General features: G+C 48.8%; 7 protein-coding genes across 8 annotated transcripts; 2 read left to right on the forward strand and 5 right to left on the reverse strand.

Annotated features, from left to right (window-relative positions):
• Positions 1-357: 357 nt before the first annotated feature.
• On the reverse strand, positions 358-1,869 carry FVEG_06371 (hypothetical protein; the record flags this gene model as incomplete). The annotated part of the gene is made up of 2 exons (XM_018894728.1): positions 358-1,630; positions 1,684-1,869. 2 exons carry the CDS (start codon positions 1,867-1,869, stop codon positions 605-607), a joined length of 1,212 nt encoding a protein of 403 aa, XP_018751852.1. The 3' UTR covers positions 358-604.
• Positions 1,870-4,937: 3,068 nt separating this feature from the next.
• On the reverse strand, positions 4,938-7,771 carry FVEG_06372 (hypothetical protein; the record flags this gene model as incomplete). The annotated part of the gene is made up of 5 exons (XM_018894729.1): positions 4,938-5,230; positions 5,286-5,963; positions 6,028-6,118; positions 6,167-7,485; positions 7,555-7,771. The coding sequence occupies 5 exons, from the start codon at positions 7,769-7,771 to the stop codon at positions 4,938-4,940; spliced, it is 2,598 nt and encodes an 865-aa protein (XP_018751853.1).
• Positions 7,772-9,791: 2,020 nt separating this feature from the next.
• On the reverse strand, positions 9,792-12,449 carry FVEG_06373 (hypothetical protein; the record flags this gene model as incomplete). Of its 2 annotated transcripts, XM_018894730.1 has the most annotated exons (8): positions 12,290-12,449; positions 12,205-12,242; positions 11,270-12,159; positions 11,114-11,222; positions 10,627-11,067; positions 10,027-10,573; positions 9,911-9,977; positions 9,792-9,854 (listed from the first exon to the last, which is right to left on the reverse strand). In XM_018894730.1, exons 1-8 carry the CDS (start codon positions 12,349-12,351, stop codon positions 9,792-9,794), a joined length of 2,217 nt encoding a protein of 738 aa, XP_018751854.1. In that variant the 5' UTR covers positions 12,352-12,449. The 2 variants fall into 2 exon arrangements, with proteins under 2 accessions (XP_018751854.1, XP_018751855.1); XM_018894731.1 differs by having other exon boundaries at positions 12,205-12,449.
• Positions 12,450-12,766: 317 nt separating this feature from the next.
• FVEG_06374 (hypothetical protein) lies at positions 12,767-14,619 on the forward strand. The gene is made up of 3 exons (XM_018894732.1): positions 12,767-13,940; positions 13,997-14,078; positions 14,129-14,619. The coding sequence occupies exons 1-3, from the start codon at positions 13,420-13,422 to the stop codon at positions 14,495-14,497; spliced, it is 972 nt and encodes a 323-aa protein (XP_018751856.1). The 5' UTR covers positions 12,767-13,419; the 3' UTR covers positions 14,498-14,619.
• Positions 14,620-14,798: 179 nt separating this feature from the next.
• Positions 14,799-17,576, reverse strand: FVEG_06375 (hypothetical protein; the record flags this gene model as incomplete). The annotated part of the gene is made up of 5 exons (XM_018894733.1): positions 14,799-16,002; positions 16,056-16,660; positions 16,716-17,158; positions 17,215-17,429; positions 17,482-17,576. The coding sequence occupies 5 exons, from the start codon at positions 17,574-17,576 to the stop codon at positions 14,799-14,801; spliced, it is 2,562 nt and encodes an 853-aa protein (XP_018751857.1).
• A 649-nt stretch (positions 17,577-18,225) lies between these two features.
• Positions 18,226-20,764, forward strand: FVEG_15847 (hypothetical protein). The gene is made up of 2 exons (XM_018905073.1): positions 18,226-20,194; positions 20,251-20,764. Exons 1-2 carry the CDS (start codon positions 20,075-20,077, stop codon positions 20,662-20,664), a joined length of 534 nt encoding a protein of 177 aa, XP_018751858.1. The 5' UTR covers positions 18,226-20,074; the 3' UTR covers positions 20,665-20,764.
• FVEG_06376 (hypothetical protein) lies at positions 18,284-19,561 on the reverse strand (the record flags this gene model as incomplete). The annotated part of the gene is made up of 1 exon (XM_018894734.1): positions 18,284-19,561. The coding sequence occupies one exon, from the start codon at positions 19,559-19,561 to the stop codon at positions 18,284-18,286; it is 1,278 nt and encodes a 425-aa protein (XP_018751859.1).
• Positions 20,765-20,770: the final 6 nt, after the last annotated feature.

The following is a 20,770-nucleotide window of genomic DNA, read 5'->3' on the forward strand; positions in this document are numbered from 1 at the left end:
AGCCTGATTCTCATGAACTATCTCAACTTGAACTGAAAGGTTGCTATGACTTTACTGGATCGCAAAATGGTTGCAGAGAGTGAGAGCTGTTGTAAATTGGTGCATCAAAAGCTCACCGTCCTTGATTCAGTACAGTGCGGACAATGGTCGTGGTAGGCCATACTGTACACCACTGAATACCTCAGCAATTTGAGTCTCAACTCGCACTTCATGAAAGCAATCATACAAATTCAATCACTCCGATGTTTCGCAAGGGGCCTAAAGGTCAATAGATGCTTTCAATTTTATGGTGTCGTCATACTTTGCGAACTGATTACGTTTACAGTTATCAAGAATGTCTGCCTGCCTGTCTGTCTATGAGCGCCTCAAGCCCCCATATCTTCTCTTTAAATAGCTCCAGCTACATGTCTGTCCTCCAAATCCTCTAAAGGGGTATCAACCATTAACAAATAAGATAAACCAGGAGTCACAGACCCTATCTTGTCTGATGCTCGTAAGCCGTGTTCCTCTATGCCCAATGAAATAACCCAGGTTCGCCAATAAATCCAATCCCTTGTTTGTTCTTTTGCCCGTCCATGACGCCCAGTCTTTTTCCCGCTCTAAATCATAAGTTTGAAACTGCGATCGCTGCTACTATAGCATCCAAAGCACTGCTGTGCGAGGGGCCAGTGGCATCAATGTAAGGTCCAGCCCAGGAAACGCCTAGCTTGTTGTCTTTGCTGCGGCTCTTCTTCCAAATGGAGATGGCGTTCTTGGTGATAAAGCGACGATACAAGGGCTTTGGTGAAACAGTGTGTAAGTATCGGAGGTTTCTGACAAAGATACCTTTGAACTGCTGTCCGTCCGCACCACAGTGACCCTCCTTGGTCTCACAACCGTCACTCTCGATAAGGATACCATCTTTGTTGGTAAGTTCCTTGATAGCAGCATAGGCTATCTTGTGTGCCTTGTCGGTATAAGCGTCGTCTCCTGTGGCAAGCGAAAGTTCGACGAGAGCGCCCAGAATGACTCCTTGGTTGTAACTCCAAGTCTGAAGACCGTTATTCTTGCATTCGCCGTTCAACCCATCATTAATAAGTCCCTTCTCGTTGATCATTCCACTATCGGAGAACCAGTTCCACTGCTTCTTGGCTATGTCGAGGTATGTGCTATTCTTTGAAACACGTCGTGCTAACGAAGCAGCAGTTGCGAGATATAGTTCGTTTGCAATTGCATTGACGTAGCCTGAGCCATCCTCTCCCTCCTTCTTCCACCTTATACCGCCACCGCAAGGTGTGTTTGTGCCGGTCTGCATGTCGTTGAAGATGTCGACAGCAGCCTCGAGATACTGGTCGTTGCCAGTTGCATCTGATGCTCTGATCCATGCCAGAGCCCACCAGCCTTCGTCGTCGTAAAACTCGTTGAGGAAGTCGTCGAAACCACGTTTTCCCAAGAAACCCCGCTTCATCATACAGCCTGAGCTGGAGTCTATACAGTAGGAAGAAGCCACGAGGCCGTTTGTCATTGTTTTCATGGTATGGACCGTTGTCTTTTGAGCGTTTTCGTAGGTTGTGGCGAGGACTCCTCCAATATTTAATTTGTTGGCTTCTTCGAGACGTAAAGTCGAGAAATCAGAGAGCGTGGTTATGATCTGGTTGTTGTTAGCTTTGTGTCTAGAACAAATAAATCTGGACCTAGACTGACATTTGCACTCGACCACCAAGCATTATCCCACACACCGGTGGCAGAATTGTAGAATTCTTCATTTAGAACTTGGATAGCAGTAACTGCCTTCTCAGTATATGTGGTGACGTCTCGAGCTTGAGTTGAAGGTTTGACTGAAGTAATGAAAGTCGTCCCGGTAAATAGATCCGCCCAGGGGATATGCATATTGAAAGAATGAAAGTTAAGGAAACAAAGGTTTTGATGGCATTGAGGGAGGAGAAAGCAATATCAGAAATGAAAAAAACTTTCAGCAACTCTCAGAGTTTGAATGAATCAGAGAAGAGACGTGAAATGAAATAAAGCAACAGCTCGGGTATAAGATATGAGAAGGGACCAGGAGATCTATATAGCTACCTACATACAAACAAGAAGATCAAACTTTTTGCCCTCAAGTGGATGCCTCTTTGCCTAAACCCACACCAAACTCCCCTATGCATGACTTGCATTGCATTGACGTCCATTGATGAGTGAATGTTTCCTCCAACGTGGGCATGGCCATGGCCGCGACCAGCACCACTTACGACATGGCATAGCGAGAAAAGCCCTCCAGGGGTACAGGCTACGGGTACCGGACAGGATAAGGACGCCAACGCTACGGTTAGCATAATGCTGAACTGTTGCTGTCCCAGCCAAGACTCAGTGGAGTTATGTGGACTCGGAGCAGCTCCCATCAGTGATTGGGTGAGGAAGTGGTTGAAGGTGAAGATGTGACGCGCCAGTGAAAGTCGTGATGGGGCGCTTGATGTTTCAGACCCAGGACTACGGGATAGGTTCCACAGAAGAAAAAGAGACTGCCGGGCACTAAGATAACCCCTGACGCTACAGGCGGATTTTAGTGGACGGACGGCACGCTACTGGTTCTTTACCCGTCGTAGTCTCAGGACATCGACCTTATCTTTTGTTAGCTGTGCCACGTGCTTGACCTGATACTCAGGTCACCTTCAGCTACATCTGAAGATATTAACGATAGACTTTGATAGACACGGCACGGGGATAACTCCCAGGTTGATCCTGCAAAGCCTACATAGAGCAAGGACCAAAAGCAAGAGAACATCTCCAGATCTGCAGACCATTTCTTGGAGACTTGATGAGTTGTACCAGATCCCTGCAGACCGATCCTCAAATCATCTTGCGTATCCTTCTCTCTATGATCGCCTATTTTTCTGCTGTGCTGTCATGGCTTCGGAGCCGGGGTTTGGTGTTTCAAGCTGTATGCCAATGTTATGCGATAACGACAGTTCGCCAGTGGGTTTCCAATACTACCTACACAAATAAGATGCAGTTAGATCTTGACCCTCTTCAGAATCATCCCATCCCATCTCATTCCATCCAATCCTAACCTATTCTTGTTCATGCCAGCGCATCTTGTTGGACAGCCCTAAGGTGGCATTGCTGGTGCTCCTGAAGTATTATCTTGTCTGCACGACTCCGGGTTCATCATCCCCTTACTTGAAGTCTTATCTCTGTGTTCTGTACAACATCTTTGTCTCTCGGAGCATATCAGCCTCCGCTATAGCCGCCTCGGTCGTTGGCGCCTTTTGTGTCTAGCTTATCTTCCTTGTTCATCACCTTAAACAATTGACGCCTTTGACCTCGATCCTTGCACAAAGCCGATTGAATTCCCAAGCACGGTGTCACTTGTGTCCTGGCCGGAAGAGGGCGACAGCTGATCTTGTTGTATAAACGTCTCCATCGGGTCCGTGATTGTCGGAGGTAAAGTATAAGTTACTATATCGAGCTGCCAGTCGTCCAACTGAGACTCACCCTTGCCAGGAGGTTACTGTAAAAAGCACAACTGAGGTGACATCGGAAAAAGGACGGTCATGTCACAAAGGGAATGAATGAGTGTCGATTGTCACATTGTTTAATAATTTTGACAAAGCCTTTACCGACGGAATTACCATGTCGATCTCGGAGACGATCTGTTGATGCGGTGTGGCTCATGATCACATTTTGCATTGCTCAGCTTGTTCTCAAGAGGTAGTGATTTTCAGTTGAGGGCGGAGAGGCGTAGATGTTTCATCGAAACTTCCGATCAGTTGAAGCCTGAAGACCCAACAAGGGCCGCAACGCGAGATAACTCAAGGAAGATCGATACCTTGTCATGAACATGCAAGTCGCAGCCAACCAACAAAGTCGAGACCAACGGCCGTGTTCCGTATTTAGGACGGCAGAGAAAAAAACGGCAACTTTAGCGCGTCTAACATTTTTTCCCTCTACGGAATAGGTCCTCTCCTTTCCCTTCAGTCCTTTTTCCCCGAGAATCTTTAGTTGAAACAAACCATTTCTGGGTCAAGTGGAGGTTCATGACTAGGGTAGGAGACAGGCCCGTTGTACCTGCAGCTGCTGCACTGGAGATCTCTGTGCAAGTGCAGATGGATGCAGCAGCACCTGTGCACTAATAAATTCTCCAGAGCCTCAACTACCTTGCCACGAAGGCTTTCCACATTCATCATACACACGTAACCTTACAAAGAAAACCAGAAAATGCGCCATTTACATTATCAGAGTCAACAAGCAGGATCAGGCGGCTCCCGCTTCGATTCGTTCTTCGCCCTTGTCTACTCGTCCTAAGCGCCTCACAAACTTTGATCTCAGCGGCAGCTGAACGACAGGACGGGTATCGTGGCGCTTAGGCCAACCTTGTTCAACTCCATCCTAAGACAAGGTCGCTAATGATACCCTCGTTCATTGGCTTTCAATCTTCAACCCATCTTCCAGACTTGATAACATGGGCTTGTCGTATTATTATTATTGAATCCGGCGGTTCAGGCAGCCTATCAGACCAGACTCTTCAGATATGGAAAACTATTCTTGGAAGAAGCCATGGCTCGCCAAAAACAAGATCCTAATAGTCTTGGCGGCAATGAACCGAGCGCCAGACCGCAAGAACCCTTGCTTCGGCGGCGCCTCCTACCTGTAGTTGAACCTGCAAATCTGTATCGGGCTCAATTTCAAGCAATTATTGAATGGCAAACACGCCCTTCGCAGAACCGTCACGATACGGACTTTGTCGTGTCAATGCTCGAATTAGGCTATCAGTCATAATCCATCTGACTTTCTCTAACAGTAAAGGGGGATATGATCAAAACAATCTACATGATGAAGCAAAACAAATGAAAAGGACTAGTTATCCTGGGGTATAGTGCACATACGCCTCCCAACGCCCTTCGCCATAACGAACACATTTCGTCTTACACGTTACATTCCATCAAAAGGCTCCTCGATTTTACTTAAATGCGTACGCTTGCACTGCTTGTGATCGGGGTTGGAAGCGACGGTGTCTCGTTGCTGCTGATCGAGCCGGCTACGCTTCCGGGTCTTCCTGCTCGGCTGGCTTTCCGAGACGAGAACCGAGACAAAACAGACAAGGACTTGTTTCTCTCGTTACTCACGATACTTGCTCTATCGGAGCCTGAGTTGCCAAAACCGCGTAGCGTGGCTATGTCAATGAACGCCTGAGGGAAGATTCCTGTCTTGCCCTTGGAATTCGTCCCCGACCAGCACCAAAATTCTTGATAAGCCCCTATTTACGAGTCAGATAAACAGGTTTCCTTGACATTGTTCGAGGGACAACTTACAGCTGACGTTGGTAATGACTTCATCTTTGTCAAACTTAAGCCAGTCACCCTTGGCTTTGTCCTTCTGGTTAAACTTCCATCTTGCGGTGACTTGGACTGGGCTGGTTCCGTCAATCTTGATCTGGCTGGATGGTGGCGGATCCAGCTTAATGATCTCAGTGGGTACTGACGCCCATTGACCGTCGTACCAACCCATTGCCCATTCTCCAAGGTACTTTGCAGGCCAAGTAAGACCACAGACCCTTGCGTTCACAACCAATTCAAGCGCCGGCGTCCTATCGTACAACAGTCTCTGCCCGTACATACGACGAGCAGCTTCCTTGCTGGTTGCGGTTGGCAAATACGATATCTCATCAGCCTTCTCAATTGCAGGGTGTGCTTCGACAGGTGATTTGAAATGAAGGTCGTAGTCGTTCTTGTATTCGGCAGGAACTTCAGTCTGGTCAACCACTGTGAATCCTGGGACTGCTGGCAGAGGACGAGGATGGCGAGCCAAATGAGCAAAAAGAGCTTTCTGGCTGATGAAGACAGTTGCGTCACTGGCGTGAAGAGTCTTTCCCTGCGTGATACAAAACACACAGCCATACAGAACATCATCAGATCGCCGAGTTGGCAAATGGGACTTTTGAAGGAATCGCAACCTATAGCCGATACCATTTTTGATGAAGTTCCCTCGTTCTGTGGTATGATTAGCACGATATTATACGACAAGCACGATATCGAGAGGCTCCCGTGGACTTACCAGCTTTGTTGACATCCAAGTCAATTTCATTAAAGTCGAGCTCAAAGTGACACTTGACACATTTTGCAATTGTCGCTACGGTCGCGAACCCCTACGTCTATTAGCATCAAATGGCAAAAGGGACAAAGAGACGACTTACTGCTTTCACGGTCTTCTTGACTCCCGCACCACCATTCAATATTTCCTTTGCTCCATCGCAAAAGCCTTTGTGAACATAGAAGGAGCTCTGAGGGTTGAGTTTGCAGTCAATGGCAAACGGATTTGGTGGGTGTTGGGGGATCGTAATTTCAGTTTCCACGGGAATCGGCAAGTTATCGACTTCTGGCACCATGACAGGCTGCACTGGTTCAAGCATGCCCTGGTAGTTGGTTACCGGCGGAGGCTTTACAGGCAGCGGACTTAATTCTGCAGTGCCGAGTGTCGGACTACCATCTGCCACTGAATATGAAGATTCGCGGTTGTCTGTGAGGGGGGTGGTCACTCCATCGTGTCGTCCCGAGTCAAAAACAGAACCAGGATTGGTTTCGACTGATTCAGGTCGAGATTGGGGAAGCGAATGTGATCGAGGCGGAACCGTCCTTGGGGTTGGAGAAAGCTGCGAGACGTAACCTGAGCTGGCCTTTTCGGAAACGACATCTTCGGGGATAGAGGTGGATAATATGGAGTTGTGGCTCGAGTAGCGAGCTCGTGGTGTTGGGAAGACACTGTATGTTCGTTCGTACGTCCCGGATTCCATGCCCACTGAACTAACTTGGGAGTCGTTGCTGTACTGAGACGACCGATCTCCTCCCATCTTGAGTGGGCGCGGACGAAGTTCCCTACCTGAATCTGGGCTCAGAGATGGTGAAACCGGCTCAATGGGTGATTCTACTGGGGCCACAGGCTGTCTCCTTTCGAAGGAAAAGTCTTCTGGGTAATTATTATCGCGTGGCTTCGGTGAGGTCTTGACATTGAAGTCCCATGGGTTACCCGATGGTGGTCTTGGAGGCGGCTCAACTGGTGTGAGTACAGCCTGGGGCGTATGACTGGGCCTTGGTGATTCAGCATATAGGCCCTCATCCGGTCCTGATCGAGATTGCATCATGCGCCGCAACTCAGCAGTAGCTGCTTCAACCGTTGCAGGGTCATTGCTAGAGCGGCTTTCAGCAAGCGAGGAAGCACTTCGGGGAATATCTTTCTTCAGATCGGAAAATGGGTATATCGGCGGAAGAGGAGGTGCATCTGGCGAGATTGGTCTTGATTGTGGCCCAGACATTCGAGTCATGATGGAGCGGCTGTCATGATCATAGGGAACCTCCAGCTTGAGGCGCATGAGAATATCGTAAACCTTTGGCGCGGCCTTCCTCGAGAGGGCTTGTAATTCGGCGAATTTTTCAGGCTCAAAATCGTCCGGTTCAATGTAGTCGTCGAACTCCCAAAGTAATTCGTTGAGCTCGGTTCGGAAGGCAGCGATTTCGTCTAGATTAGCAAAGTCAATCAATGTCGATCGAAATAATAAGGCGGGCTGAAGATGAAATGGCGACTTACCATTTTCCTTGAGAGCATCAAGGAAGTTAGAACCATATTCGTCGAGGTGTTTTCGACATAGGGGTTCAATTTTCTTGAGCGCACGCTCGCCTTCTTTTGTTAGGCTCTGAGAGGCTTTGAGCATTGTCTTGTCATCGCCAGCATTTTGTGTAGCCTCACGACCCTTTTCGACAATGTCGCGGAAGGGCGCGATGACAAGGTCGGCTACATCATCCATGATGAGATCAAGTAGTCAAAACTCGTGGAGAGGTTGACTGGAACTTCGGGAAGGGATGTTGTGGTGAAAGAGTATGTGACAATGAATGAGGTGGGCGTGTAAGTCAATATGAGGGCCGAAAATGGGGGGCCGAAAGAATGAGGAGGGGGATCATCACACGACAGGGTGGAATTGGGTAAGGCAACCGCAACGGTCATGAAGCGACTAAATTTGGGAACTAAGGTTGAAAGAAGAGGAAGAAGAAGGGAACCAACATGGGGATGCTGCATCTATAGGATTACCATGGCCATGACCATGACCATGACCATGGCACGGCCTACTAGCATACATAATGGCCTGGCTGGGCTATCACCAGGGCACACACTAGCACCCACTTGAGCTGAGAGCTTGAATCGACAGCAGTGCAGTAGGTTGCAGTCAGTGATATTCCTAGACCTAGACTAGGGCCCTTCTTTGTTGCTCATAGGGCGATATGGGGCTGGGCTGTCTGGTGTCATGCGGCTTGAGAGATAGATGCGTGTATGTACTACATGATAGGCCGACCGGAAGCCGGGCCCCGGTGAGTGCAGTGGGAAATGGTTCCATCCCCGACGATCTAGTGCGAGTAGTTAGGGGTCGCCCGAGCATTAGGGACTTGTTTTCTGGGCTCTCGAAGCAATTGTTGTCTTGAGAGAGTTGACTTGAAGAGACGGGCGAGTTGGATGGAACTAACTAGCGGGGGTTCGAGAAGACATGACATGGGGCTCCTTCCCTTCAGAACGATAGAAAGGCGGAGTTGCTCCACTTGCCGCTGCCCACGTTGACGGATCTACGCAACGGGATTGGGGGGGGACTCTCTACGGCCTCATGCACCAGATTATCATACTCACTCACTAAGTAACTATGACCTCTAGCAGTGGGATTTTTTAATCAAATTCTGCTCGGTCGATGCTCTCGGTAAAGTTTAGTCATGATAGCCAGGGGAAATATATGACTAGTCAGAACAAGACATCTTGACCGAGAGCTCCTTTGGGTCAGAACTGATGAAGCCGAGGCAGTAGTCAGGTACCGTACTGAACAGACCAAGTTACCAGAGCAGCGACAGGACAGCCAGTGTGTGCAGATTGGAGGTTCAGAGTCTCGTATAGCGGAGTTAGTAACACAACGAACGATCAGATTACCGATATTCCTTTGTCCCTGCTTTGTCCCCTTGTCTTGCAAGCAATTCACCATGTTTGTACATAATGTGGACCACGGCGATCATGGAATGGGGTCAAGAAACAATGCAGGCCCGGATATGGTCCTGACAGCGCTGATCATTCCAGGCTTTAATCCATTCGAATGGATATCATCAAGGCAAACTGCATCTCATGATAGCCTAGTTAGCCTTACTGTGGGTGATCTGAGACATGGGCTACTAACTTATGACGGGAGCAACCTAAAGTTTGTGAACAATATCTTCTAGAACACAATCACAGCGTCGATAAGTTCATATCAAGTATCATTGCTGTCATGATCGCCCAGCAAACTGGCTTCTCATAGCCAATGCCCGACCACCCTCCCGATACGATACTGTAGATTCAAGTCGATCAAACAAGGCACCCAAGCCTCTTCCCAATTGTCTTGCTCTGCAACTCACTTCATTGCTCTAGAATTTTCAGCTGCGGCGTTGTCAAGGAAGTGATCTTCTTGATGCGGCACAGCCTCCGCCCCGTTAGAGTGACACACGTGCGTTAGCGGCCCTCTGTATCATGAATGCCTCGCCTTGGCGCTCCTGTGGCACGTGTCTGCCTATTTTGATCTTCATTCTTCGTCATGGTACGGAGTAGAAGGAAATGATAAGATGATGCAGGCGAGAAAGACTTTCAATTGAACGGGAAAGCACTCCTTTCACCAGCAAAGCAATGTAATCTCTTCCAAACCATACCAATCGTGAGCTCATAACCGTTCGTTTACCATAACCATCAGTCCATCTTGCCAATCTCTTTCCATCCTCCGTATGCTATCCCATTTTTCTCCAGGCCTCAGTTTTCAACCCACTTCAGGCGGCCTTCATACTTGGCACAGCAGATTTGGCCTTTCCGTTCTTTTCCGAGGCAGCTTTCTATATAAATGGTTAGCTAATTCTCAGTCGTGAATCGTGAATCATCCAAGACTTACCTGCTGCTCAATCATTCTGCGTCCGACATCAATGGTCTCATTCATACCTCTCTGGCGTTGCCAGAACCTGTGAAATTCATCAGTACGCATCGAAATATCATTTCAAGTCCACTTACGTGTCCTCGGGCGTTCCGTGACCTCGGATGGAAGTTTGTCGGGCCTCCTCCTCCAAAGCTTCGCGGGTAATCTTCTCACTGTGATCAATGCCTGGAACCGAAGACTCTTCCGATGCACCTTGACCAATGTTCTCTTCGAGAAGCTTCCTCTTCATCAGGAAACGCTCCTTGCGCTCCTTCTGCACGCCTGGGCTGTCCAACTTGCTGAGAACAAAGCGGACCGCCAATTGGACAACCAGATAGAAATGCTCAGCCAAAAGAATGCTAAGCAGCAAACCCCAAGCCTTGAGAGGCGATGGTTCACCATGGTTTCCGTTACCTCGAGCGCCGCTGCACAAGTACACAATAGCAGAGCTAGTGATACTCCCGAGCCAAGAAATAAAGCTCAGTGCGGTCAACCAGGGCCCGATTGAGTCGGTTCGCCACGGGATTGGTCGTCGGCTGCTGGTGGCAATCTTGAGGGCATCGGATCTCAACTCAACCCAGTTGTTGACGAGGAAACAGCAAGCTGCAAGTGGCCAAGCGACCGAGAACATGGAGACATAACCTATGCCCGAGGTCAGATATTGAGTTTCACAAACATTTCCAACGTCAGCTTACCGAACTGCATGACCATCTCACGGTAGTCTCCCGAGACATCGTACGTCTCGAGAGCACTCTCCTTTCGTACACGCTCAAGGAACTCGGCTTCCTCCTCGTGATCGTCTTGAACCTTTGGCTGGGACTTGAGGGCCTTGGCTTTCTGGAGCGCCTCTCGCTTGAGGTAGGGTACCACAACCTCGGTAGCAAAGTTCACGATCTGAGCGGTGACTGTGAAATAAAACATTTGGTTGCTGATGCGAGCAGGGTTTATCTGAAATTCCCTTGTCGGAAGCGGCTTCTCGCTGAATGTGACAACCTGGGCAGTCTTTCTCCAGAATTCGAGGAAAGGTACCAAGACATGGCCAAAGGGAATGTAGACGAAAGCTGTGAAGAAAAGAGCCATGTAAGAGGTCATGAAGTTGAGGACGAATTGTTTTTGGATGAGAGCAGCATCATGGGCTACAGAGGTTAGCTTCGCTTACGGTCGAAAGTCCAATATCCTCACCATCAACAGTAGCATAGTTCTCCATTGAATTCAATTTCTCAGCAGCGCTCATGAGCAGGCTGGAGATAGTTGGAGTACCCAGAACCAGAAGAATGGTTGGCAAGAAGCCCTAGTAACCAGTCAGTCATGTTAGTGAGAGTATTCGGGTCAACTTACCAGATACTGCTTGCCAGGACCATTGTAGACTTCATTGATGAAGACCTCAAGGGAGTTGCAGGTCACAATCAAAGCGCCTAAAGCAATAACACAGGCCAGAGCAAAGGGGATTTGAAGCAATTGAGTCTTAATGCGCTTCATGGGCTCATACACCTTAACAACTTCGCCAGTGACAGGGTCCTCAGCTTCGCGATCCCACTCAAACTCAGGTCTCGCCTGCTGGATACTGGAAACACCCCGGACACCCCATTGCACGGCAAGGTCGACCTCTTGCTTCTTCCAGTACTCGAGAAAAACGACAGACCAGAGACCGCAGAGCAGGGCATAGAGGAAAGAGAATTGTCCGAGCAGAAGCCATGCGACAAAGCCGAAACCAGAGGGGATGACGAGGAAGCGGAAGTAGGATCGCAGGAAGGCGAAGTAGAAGGCAACGCTTTCACCAAACTTGTCTCGAATGTCGTCGATGTCGCTCTGCTCCAGGATATACTTGCTGCTCCATTTCTTGATCCAATCCTTGTTGAATTTGTGACTGTGCAGAGGAAAAATGGACTCAACGTACTTCCATTTGGCATTGGACGGAGTAATTCCAGCACCACCTTCGTTACGCGGCTTCGTTATCATGAGGTAGATCAAGCGCAGGCGCTCGGCTTCAACCACGGGCTCATCCTGAAGGGCTTGTTTAACGTCGCTATGGGGGGCCGAGACTCGAACGCCGTGCAGCCAGTCGGCAAGGCGGGCGCGGTAGACTTGCTTCGCGAAGAGATCGGGGGAAGCAACTTTGACAAAGACGAGGAGGGAGTTGTTGTCGCCGTGACGAACTTCGGTGGCCAGACCAACGGTGGTGAGGGCCTGGATGAGCTGGACAAAGCCGGCTTCAGCTTCTGCGCGTTCTATGACGTGTTAGTTGCGCAAGGGTCATTGAAGAGTATTCTTACCTGAGGGAGGGACCTTGTAGTGAATGACAAAGTCGACGCTGCATTGTGTTAGTTCTGCTCGATTGAATACTTGTCTCGTGCTGACCCAAAGTTGCTTGTCTGACTCTCATCGCCAGATTGGCTGTACAGGTCCTTTAGATTGGACATATTTAGCAGAGGTTGACCATATGCTATAACCTAGAGGAGATGTTGAAGGAAGAGAAGCAAAAGAGGAGGGGAAGAGGTTATCGACACAGAAACGAGACAAGACAAGATGAGACAAAAGAACAAAGCAGGGCAGGGCAGGGATATGAATACTGATATGCAGTGTATTGAGGCATCCAACCCAATGAGGTTGGGTCGATGACGATGGGCACTGTAAAAGGTTGGAGAAACAAGCTTTTATTAAGATCCTAGCCCAGCTGAGGGGAGCTTCAGCTTTGCAGCTCACTTTCACTGTGCTGCTGTAAGGTAGTGGGGAGATTGGCACATTAGGCGACGTCACCTCACATTTTGGCCAAGATATGATGCATGGCAAGGATATGATAGAATTAATTACCTTGGTTTTATATGATGCTATCCACTGAAATTATATATACTACCTAAGGTAATTGAGTATACCGTTGCTCTTCTTCGATACTCTCGTACATCTACCACAACTTGCTTGAGAGGTTATTGTACTAAGGTATGAAGGTAACTCTAGCTTGGAGCATGTCGATGGCCTTCACATGTCCAAGAGTTGGCTCACTATGACGACCTTTAGTTGTGGGTGCGCCTTGGAACTTTTCAATGAAAGAATGATTTATGAAGAGGCTCAATGTCAATGGTCTTCAGTCATCAATTTCGATATTAACACTCGATACTTTTTGTCTAAATCGTAGATTGTAACCTCCTGTAACATTTTCTCATGGCCATGAGTAAGGTAGAGAGAGGTAGGTAGGGATGGGTGCTGTCAAGTTAGCGTCACTGTGGGGTCGTTTATAGCTGGAGCTTTCGTCACCACCGCCCACAGCTCATGGCTCATAGCTACCTACCTACCTAGCTCTTACTTGTATGGTCACTCCACACTACCTATTCTTGCCTTGAGGTATCACAGCTACAGCCCATCACCACCTAGCTATAGCTCTCCACTCACTCATTCAGTTACTGAGACATCTCAGTTTGCTCCTCTTGTCTAATTGAACACTCATTCTCAACTCTTCCAGCTCAAACTCCCTGACCTCATACACGCCCATCATGGGCCTCCTCTCCTGTATAGGCCTTCGTCGCCGGAATCAATGGGAGCCCATGACTCTCCTCGACAATCTCATCTCATCACCTTTAACATATCTTGCTTTCCTCTTCTACCACGCTGTGCTCCTCCTCCGCGGTCGACCCTTTCACCCACCGCGTGACAAGCCCGCCATTCGCGTCGTCTGCATCTCTGATACACACGATCTCAAAGTCGACATTCCTAACGGTGACATTCTCATTCATGCAGGAGATCTTACAGATTCCGGCACCGTAGAAGATATTCAGAAACAGCTTGACTGGCTTCGGGAACAGCCTCATCCTGTCAAGGTCGTCGTTGCAGGTAACCACGACAGTTGGTTCGACACCAAGAGTCGACTTGAGGAAGATGCGCGCTCGGGTGCTAAGCCTAACGTGGAGGGCCTTCATTATCTTGAGAGCGGCTTGACTGTGCAAAAGATAAAGGGTCGAACCGTCAATATCTTTGGTGTTCCTGATATTCCAAACATTGGTCCCAAGGAGTTTGCGTAAGTCCATAAAAGTTACAGCTATACCGTGATAACTAACAGAATGATGCTTTCAGCTTCCAATACACTCAAGATAAACACCCTTGGTTGAGCAAGGTACCTCCGCAAACCGACATTCTTATCACCCATTGCCCTCCGGTAAGCTCTCCTGTTCGAATGTGGCAACTTTTCAACTTACATACTGTTAGAAACATCATCTTGATCTTGGTCTCGGGGACAGCAATCTCCTCCGTGAAGTTTGGCGCGTAAAGCCTCGTCTCCATGTCTTCGGCCACGTTCACTTTGGCTACGGTACAGAATCAGCCTTTTTCGACACCTTCCAGGAGACTTACGAACGTATCATGTCACGGCCTCGCCGCGGTCTGATCCGAGACTTCATCCCTAACGAGGCGTGGCTGGATTATCTGCGTCTTGTAGCCCAAGGCCTCCATAGCGTGGCTTGGAAGTGGCTCATGTCAGGTCCTGGAAGTAACAATGGTAGTCTCATGGTAAATGCTGCGCAGATGAATGGCAACTCGGGCAAAGTCAAGAGTAGGGCAGTTGTTGTTGAAATTTGAAAGACCAAGCAAACAAGTTTAAGTATATATAAGGTATGTTTTCACCTCAGAATCACCTATAGCCCCCGGGAACTGAGTGGAAATATTTGAAATATCATCTTATTGGTATTATCGTGCATTAAGCTCTAATATGTCGTGACAAACAAAAGGAATATCGACTATCGTAGTTGAACAAACATGTACCCTTTCCAACCATAATCAAACATGTCTATGTTTTTGTATATCCTGTACATTTCCGGTATTAGGTCCTCATGAAGAGAAGAACGGATGAAAAAAAATATCAAATCAACACCAAGGGCGCCTAAAGAGACAAGGCAAGAATTGCCATGGCCACAATCGCAAAGTAAACAAAGAAGTCATCGACTCTCGATGAGGCACTGGAAACCACGGCTGGCGCACCCGACGCGCCCGGTGTTGGTGTAGCATGGGAAATCGGAGTGTTTGGCCTTCCAGGAGACGGTACAGGTAGAATACTCATCGTCTCAATGTCTGATACAGTAAGGACAACCGTGCGTCGCAAGGTTCTTGTCTCGGTAGAGACGGTGTTCGTTTCCGTGCCATATGTGACCAGTTGGGTTGTCAAGTATGTTATCACGATCGTCGTTACTTCAGGACCAGCATTTGCATTGCTTCCCATTCCGGTAGGCACAATAGGAGGAATCTCTCGTGTCTGATCTGGGACGACTCCTGCAGCCGCATTGCCGGTTTCTTGGGTTGCATTTGTACCAGCGCCAGTGACGGTGACGGTGACATGGACGGGCACAGTCAATGTGACTGTGTTTTCGCCATTTATACCACAGCCGTCACATTCGACGACCTTGGTAGCCATTGCTGGCTGAATCAAGGTGGGAGTATCACAGTAGTCACACAGTGAGTAACTCATGGTGACGATACTTTCTTGAGGTACAAGTGATCCGGGGTTCGTTGGGAGCACTGTGAAGAAAGTGATCGTGCTTGTGACAACTGTGTCGGGGATAGCTTGTGTTGCTTCAATAACTTCGCCATCAGACAAAGTGCTGAAAACCACAGCGTCCGCATCAGTACCAGCTACAACGTCGGTGACTGTAGCAGTGTCGGCAACCACTCTGTTATTAGTAGCCGCGGGCAAGTCATCGCCTGAGCCAGCTTGTCCATTCGCAGTTTCTTGAGCAGATCCTCCTGCTTGGCTCCCTGATCCATTCGAGCCATCTCCTCCATTAGCAGGCGAGCTGCCTTGACCACTTCCACCAGTTGGACTCGATGAACCACTGGCAGCGGCAGTTCCATCAACACCGGGGCCCATGCCAGGTGGGACATCAGGCTGTCCAGCGTCGCTGAGGTCGGCATACACTGTGAGTAGGATGTTGTTGGGAGCGTCTCGGCGGAGAGGAATGCTTCGTTTAGACCTTTGAGAGACCATACCACCACAAAATTGATCGTCGTTTCCAGGACAAGGGCGATTGCATGAAGACTCGTTGCGCAAAGCACGGGTATCGGCGTCAAGCTTAGAGGCGCAATAGCAGGTTCTATAGAAACAGTCAGTTGAATGTTGCTTTGCGTTTCGATTTGAGCCACTCACCCTTCAAAAAGACCGATATAAGTCAGGCCGTTACAAGCTTCGATGCACTTCTCAATGGTCATATCGTCGCTCTCAGCTTTCTCATTGAAAGTCTGGAAACCAGTCTGCGATCCGAAACAACCAAGATATGCATAATCATCAATCTTAGCTGGGTTGGCTGAGCTTCCACCTGTAGCAACAGGAAGAGAGCTAACAGTTGCACTATTGGTTCCAGAGCCAGGAATTGTGACCTCGACAGAAGAGATACCTGTCAATGTTGTTGTAGTTGTGGGCTCTGCTGTTGTGGATTCGCCTTCCTTGGGCCGGGGACGAGTGATGATGGCGGTGCTGTTGGGGAATCTAGTGTTCCCTGAGATTGGAGTGTTGGGCCCAGGAGTGCTAGCTGAAGGGATGGAGATATCTGTAGGTGCTTCACTGGTTGACGATGGGACAACAGGCGGGGCGTCTCCTCCCAGGCGAGTGTAGACATCAATGTAGCTAACATCAAAATAGGCGTCTTGGAAATCCAGAGGGTTGTTTGCAACATATTCACGGCAAGTTGGGGCAAGAGCTCGGCAAGTTTCAGAACTTCCCCAAGTTCCCTCGCCATAATCGCCACAGAAGTTCTAGACAAATCAGTTAGTTCAAGATCCTCAGTTATTTATCGTGGGAACCACTTACAATGTTCAGAACAATCCTCATATTGTTGAAATACTCGTCAACGTTGCACTTTGAACCTCCAAACAGACTCTGAGGAAGTCCCCATTTCTTAGGATCAGGTCGTTTGGCTTCGATATCAGCCGGAATTGCGCCTCGTGGGAAGTGCCAGATCGAGATGTACTCTGAGTCCCATTCCATTGCATAGACACCACCGCCGACAGCGTTGAAGCCATCACCGTAAGAGGAAGTGTCACTTGCGGGCGGGGTGAAGCCACATCCAACATTGTCTGTACCAACAGCACAGTCCAAGCTCTGGGGGTTTCCAGAGAAGAGATTCGAGTCTGCGGGGTCTAGCATGCAGCCATCGGCCGTGTGTGCAGACATGATATTAGTGTAAGCCAAGTTGGCGCCCTCAAGGATATCAACTTCGCCATTGTTGGGCCAGTTGGCACCGTATGCCCAGACTACATTCACCACGTTAGTTCATCTTCTACCCGAGGGATAGTTTGGAGGATCATACAGGCTGGCCAAGTACCACATTGTGAAATAGGCATGTGTTGGAAATCTGCGATGAACAATCCATACTGATAGGATTCCTTGCTTTCAAGTCGAACACTAGGTCTTCCTTCGTTCAGACCAAATTTCCGAGCGGAGTCAGGTCTAAGTCGAACGGTATTGCTGAAAGGATCCACAGAGTATAAGCCATATTGCTCGGCACCCTCTAGGTCTTGATATCTGTTATAGTGTCAGTAACGAAAGAAGCCTGAGACGGATGAGTCGTTCTCACTGTACGAATCCATTCGAAGGATCACGGCCATTGAACCAGTCGAAACCAGAGATGAGAGAGTCTCCTAAGAAGGAGGTGGTTAATGAGTATGCCATCGCAGTTCACGACGGATATGAGGACAAAAGACAAAAGTATAAGAGTTGTCTGAAGAGGGTGAGTCGTTTCATCTCGAAAAGCCGCGGGCAGCAGTTCGTCTTTAAATTCTTTACGGTCCATTGCCTTACACGGCGAGCACCACCCGCATATGGAATTCGGTAGTGGTTGGCAAACGTCTGAAAGCATACGCATTCGAGGTAGTCAAGAAGTTGTGACGCTGTCCTAAGACACCACGAGATTCTATGCTGAGCCAATAGCATCACGAGGGGCAAGTTGGAGAGAATGCAATGCTTTCCATCACCTGTGCATTTTCTGCAGGCTGGGGTCGCATTTCGCCTTGGGGAGCATGACGTTGATCTCTTTGTGCGCCATCGTATACATTCCATTTCATTGACTCTCCGGCCAGAGTGTGGCTGGCCTCTGAATCGCCTCACGGCGGCGGAGATTAAAGTGAGACATTGAGCGGTTGGCGTTGATATAGCGTGTCGACACAGGTAAATCAGACGTTGAGTGAAACATGGAGACGCGCATGCATTCCAAAGCCGAGAGATGCAATTGCGATAATGGATCGCAATAAGATTTAGTGAAGCTGCTTCAATTAAAAGGGTGAGACATCCAAGTCTCCTGGGTATCGAAAATTGCACGCCAACACTTTGAAAATCTCCAACTCGACGCATGCAGTAACTTATACTGTAAATGTCAACTTCTATACCATTATCCGCCTTAAGCCTTCAGTTCCACCCAGAACCCTTCTGCCTGTCACTGCGCATCTCCCTTGACCACTCTCCCACTTGCCCTCGCGTGACTCCATAAAATCCTCTTGTTTCTGATGTTGGCCCTCGATCCATTTGTGGATACACGTATAGCAATAGACGACGCCGGTTTGACAGGCTGTTGGAGTGACGATCTCATCGACGCAAATAGGGCACAATGCCGAATCGCTGGGAAATGGAATCGTGTAGACAGGGAGCAACGAGGGAGTGGCGATGGGTGCATCTTCTGCTGAAGGGATTGAATCTCCCTCGTTGGACTCCTCTTTCTTCACTTCTGGCTTCTTCTTGCCGGAGCCTCCCTTGCCATCTGCCGAAATCACAGGCGGGGGCAAATCAACACTTTCAGTCGCTTTTCGTGAAAGTTGCTTCGCAAAATCCGACTGATACCACCATTCCAAAAACTTGAGGGCAAAGATACTTGTCGGTAGCAAAATCGACAAGCTTGACAACACCCGTGGGCCCATCTCACGGGGGTTTAACAACGACCGCCACCCAGGTCTGTGTCCTGTCTCGGGTGTCTGTGTCAAAGCCTCAATGGCCTTATAATCTGCACCCGACATTCTTCGAATACGTGTTCCTATCAGCCACAAGAGAGGGCTGTGGTACTTGCTCCCGTCGAAGAGGTACGCCAGATTGAAAGCAAGCATGGCAAAGTAATAGCCGGCATTGACGCTCGGGTATATGTTCCTGAGGAACCATCGGTAATAGTATAGGAATCGGTCGCGAAGAGTCGGGTTATCTGGCATCCGCGTGTATGCCGCACCGAGAAGAGCTCTTGGCGCATTCACCTCGTAGCTCTCGTCAAGCTTCCGCTTCAGGTAAGGGATTCCAACGATGACGAGAAGATTCTTCCAGACGTCCCGGGTCGTGAGTTTCAATGTCTCGCGCACAATGTCGGGCGATGACATGCTCGCGCGTGGCACTTCGGCATGGAGGCCCTTTTCGCGCTTGAGGCCGTAGAAGTTCTCTGTGAAGGAGCCGCCCCGGGTGCGCAGGTAATGCCGCTCAACGAGCAGCATGACACCAGCATATATCTCATCGAACGAGTTTAGTATCCTTAGAAGATACCGTGGGTGTCGATGCGTCGCAATGGTAAGTAGGTAGCGGAGGGTCGGCGGGAGGAGGGCGTTGAGTTGTTGCTCAGAAAGGACTTCGAATAGAGACGGCTTCTGTTCGTCGAAGGTGCCCCGAAGGGCCGTGACAAACTCCATTGCCTCTAGGATATGCCTGGAGGATGCGGAGGATGAGTGAAGGAATGACAATGAACGGTGATAAATTCAAGGTTGAGGATGAACGGAGATCAGCTGCGACAGGAGATCTTCAGTGGAGCGGCAATTTGTTAGTGACCCCGGATTACTGTACTGTACTGTGCAGGTGCGATAACGGGTAAAGTGGATCCATCCATGCGACAACATCAAGCTCGGGCTGGTTGGCCCGACCGATGGAAGTGCCTCGGCTTCTGGGGTCATTGGCTGAAACGGGGAACAATCAGCATCAAGGTTAGGTAGCGTTTACAACGGACCGAGGTATCGTCAGTCAGTCAACTGGTAAGTAAAGGTAAGCCAGATGTCAATTTCATTGTGATACCCCAGGTTTTACTTTTGTATCTTTTTGGAAGGCTCAGGCCATTTGCTGTCATATTTCATAATCCATCTTGATTCGAGACTGCAGCCTCTCTTGGGTACCTTACCTTGCAATAACTTGTACATTAAAGACCAAACAAAATGTCCGACTCCAAACCAACAGACGATCACCGCAAGACCTTGAAAGAGGGCAGTCCAGAAGAAAGAGTCAAAGCCTGGTTACAGCTTTCGCAAAATGATGACGGTCATTCTAAACAAGGAGTAAGTTTCTCACTTGTTCGTGTGCATCTTGGGATGTTGACGATAAACAACCCTAGGATTGGATGAATACCCTCATTCCTCATCTCCAGCTCGTGTCCACCAATGCTGAAGGACCTCACCCATCATGTGTATTCTCATATACAGTTCAGCCCGATAATTGCAACAGGCTACAGAACCTGCACGGAGGTTGCGCAGCCACACTCTTTGACTGGTGTACGACATTACCCCTTGCTTTGGTGAACAAACCCGGCTTCTGGCAGTATATGGGCGTGAGCAGGACACTTAACATCACATACATGCGACCTGTGCCCGTTGGAACCGAGGTATTGATCGAGTGTTCGATCACTCAAGTCGGCAAGAAATTGGCCTCTCTGCACGGAAGTATGAGAAGGAGATCAGATAATCTTCTCCTAGCTACAGCTGAGCATGGAAAAGTAAATATAGATGACGATCTTAAGGCTAGGATGTAGAGGAGGAACTCATGATAAACACAAGACATAGATAAATCATTTCATAATATATATTCTAGAATTAGGTGTTGAATAAGGTACTATCAAGTAGATTTCGCTCTAGGGT

This window comes from Fusarium verticillioides, chromosome 2 (assembly GCF_000149555.1).
Source record: "Fusarium verticillioides 7600 chromosome 2, whole genome shotgun sequence".
NCBI lineage: Eukaryota > Fungi > Ascomycota > Sordariomycetes > Hypocreales > Nectriaceae > Fusarium > Fusarium verticillioides.

Bases quoted from the DNA above. Each gene is read 5' to 3' on its own strand.
- FVEG_06374 (XM_018894732.1), top strand. From the start codon at position 13,420: ATGGGCCTCCTCTCCTGTATAGGCCTTCGTCGCCGGAATCAATGGGAG. The intron at 13,941-13,996 runs GTAAGTCCATAA...TGATGCTTTCAG, and splicing joins ATTGGTCCCAAGGAGTTTGC to CTTCCAATACACTCAAGATA. The intron at 14,079-14,128 runs GTAAGCTCTCCT...ACATACTGTTAG, and splicing joins TTATCACCCATTGCCCTCCG to AAACATCATCTTGATCTTGG.
- FVEG_15847 (XM_018905073.1), top strand. From the start codon at position 20,075: ATGTCCGACTCCAAACCAACAGACGATCACCGCAAGACCTTGAAAGAG. The intron at 20,195-20,250 runs GTAAGTTTCTCA...AAACAACCCTAG, and splicing joins ACGGTCATTCTAAACAAGGA to GATTGGATGAATACCCTCAT.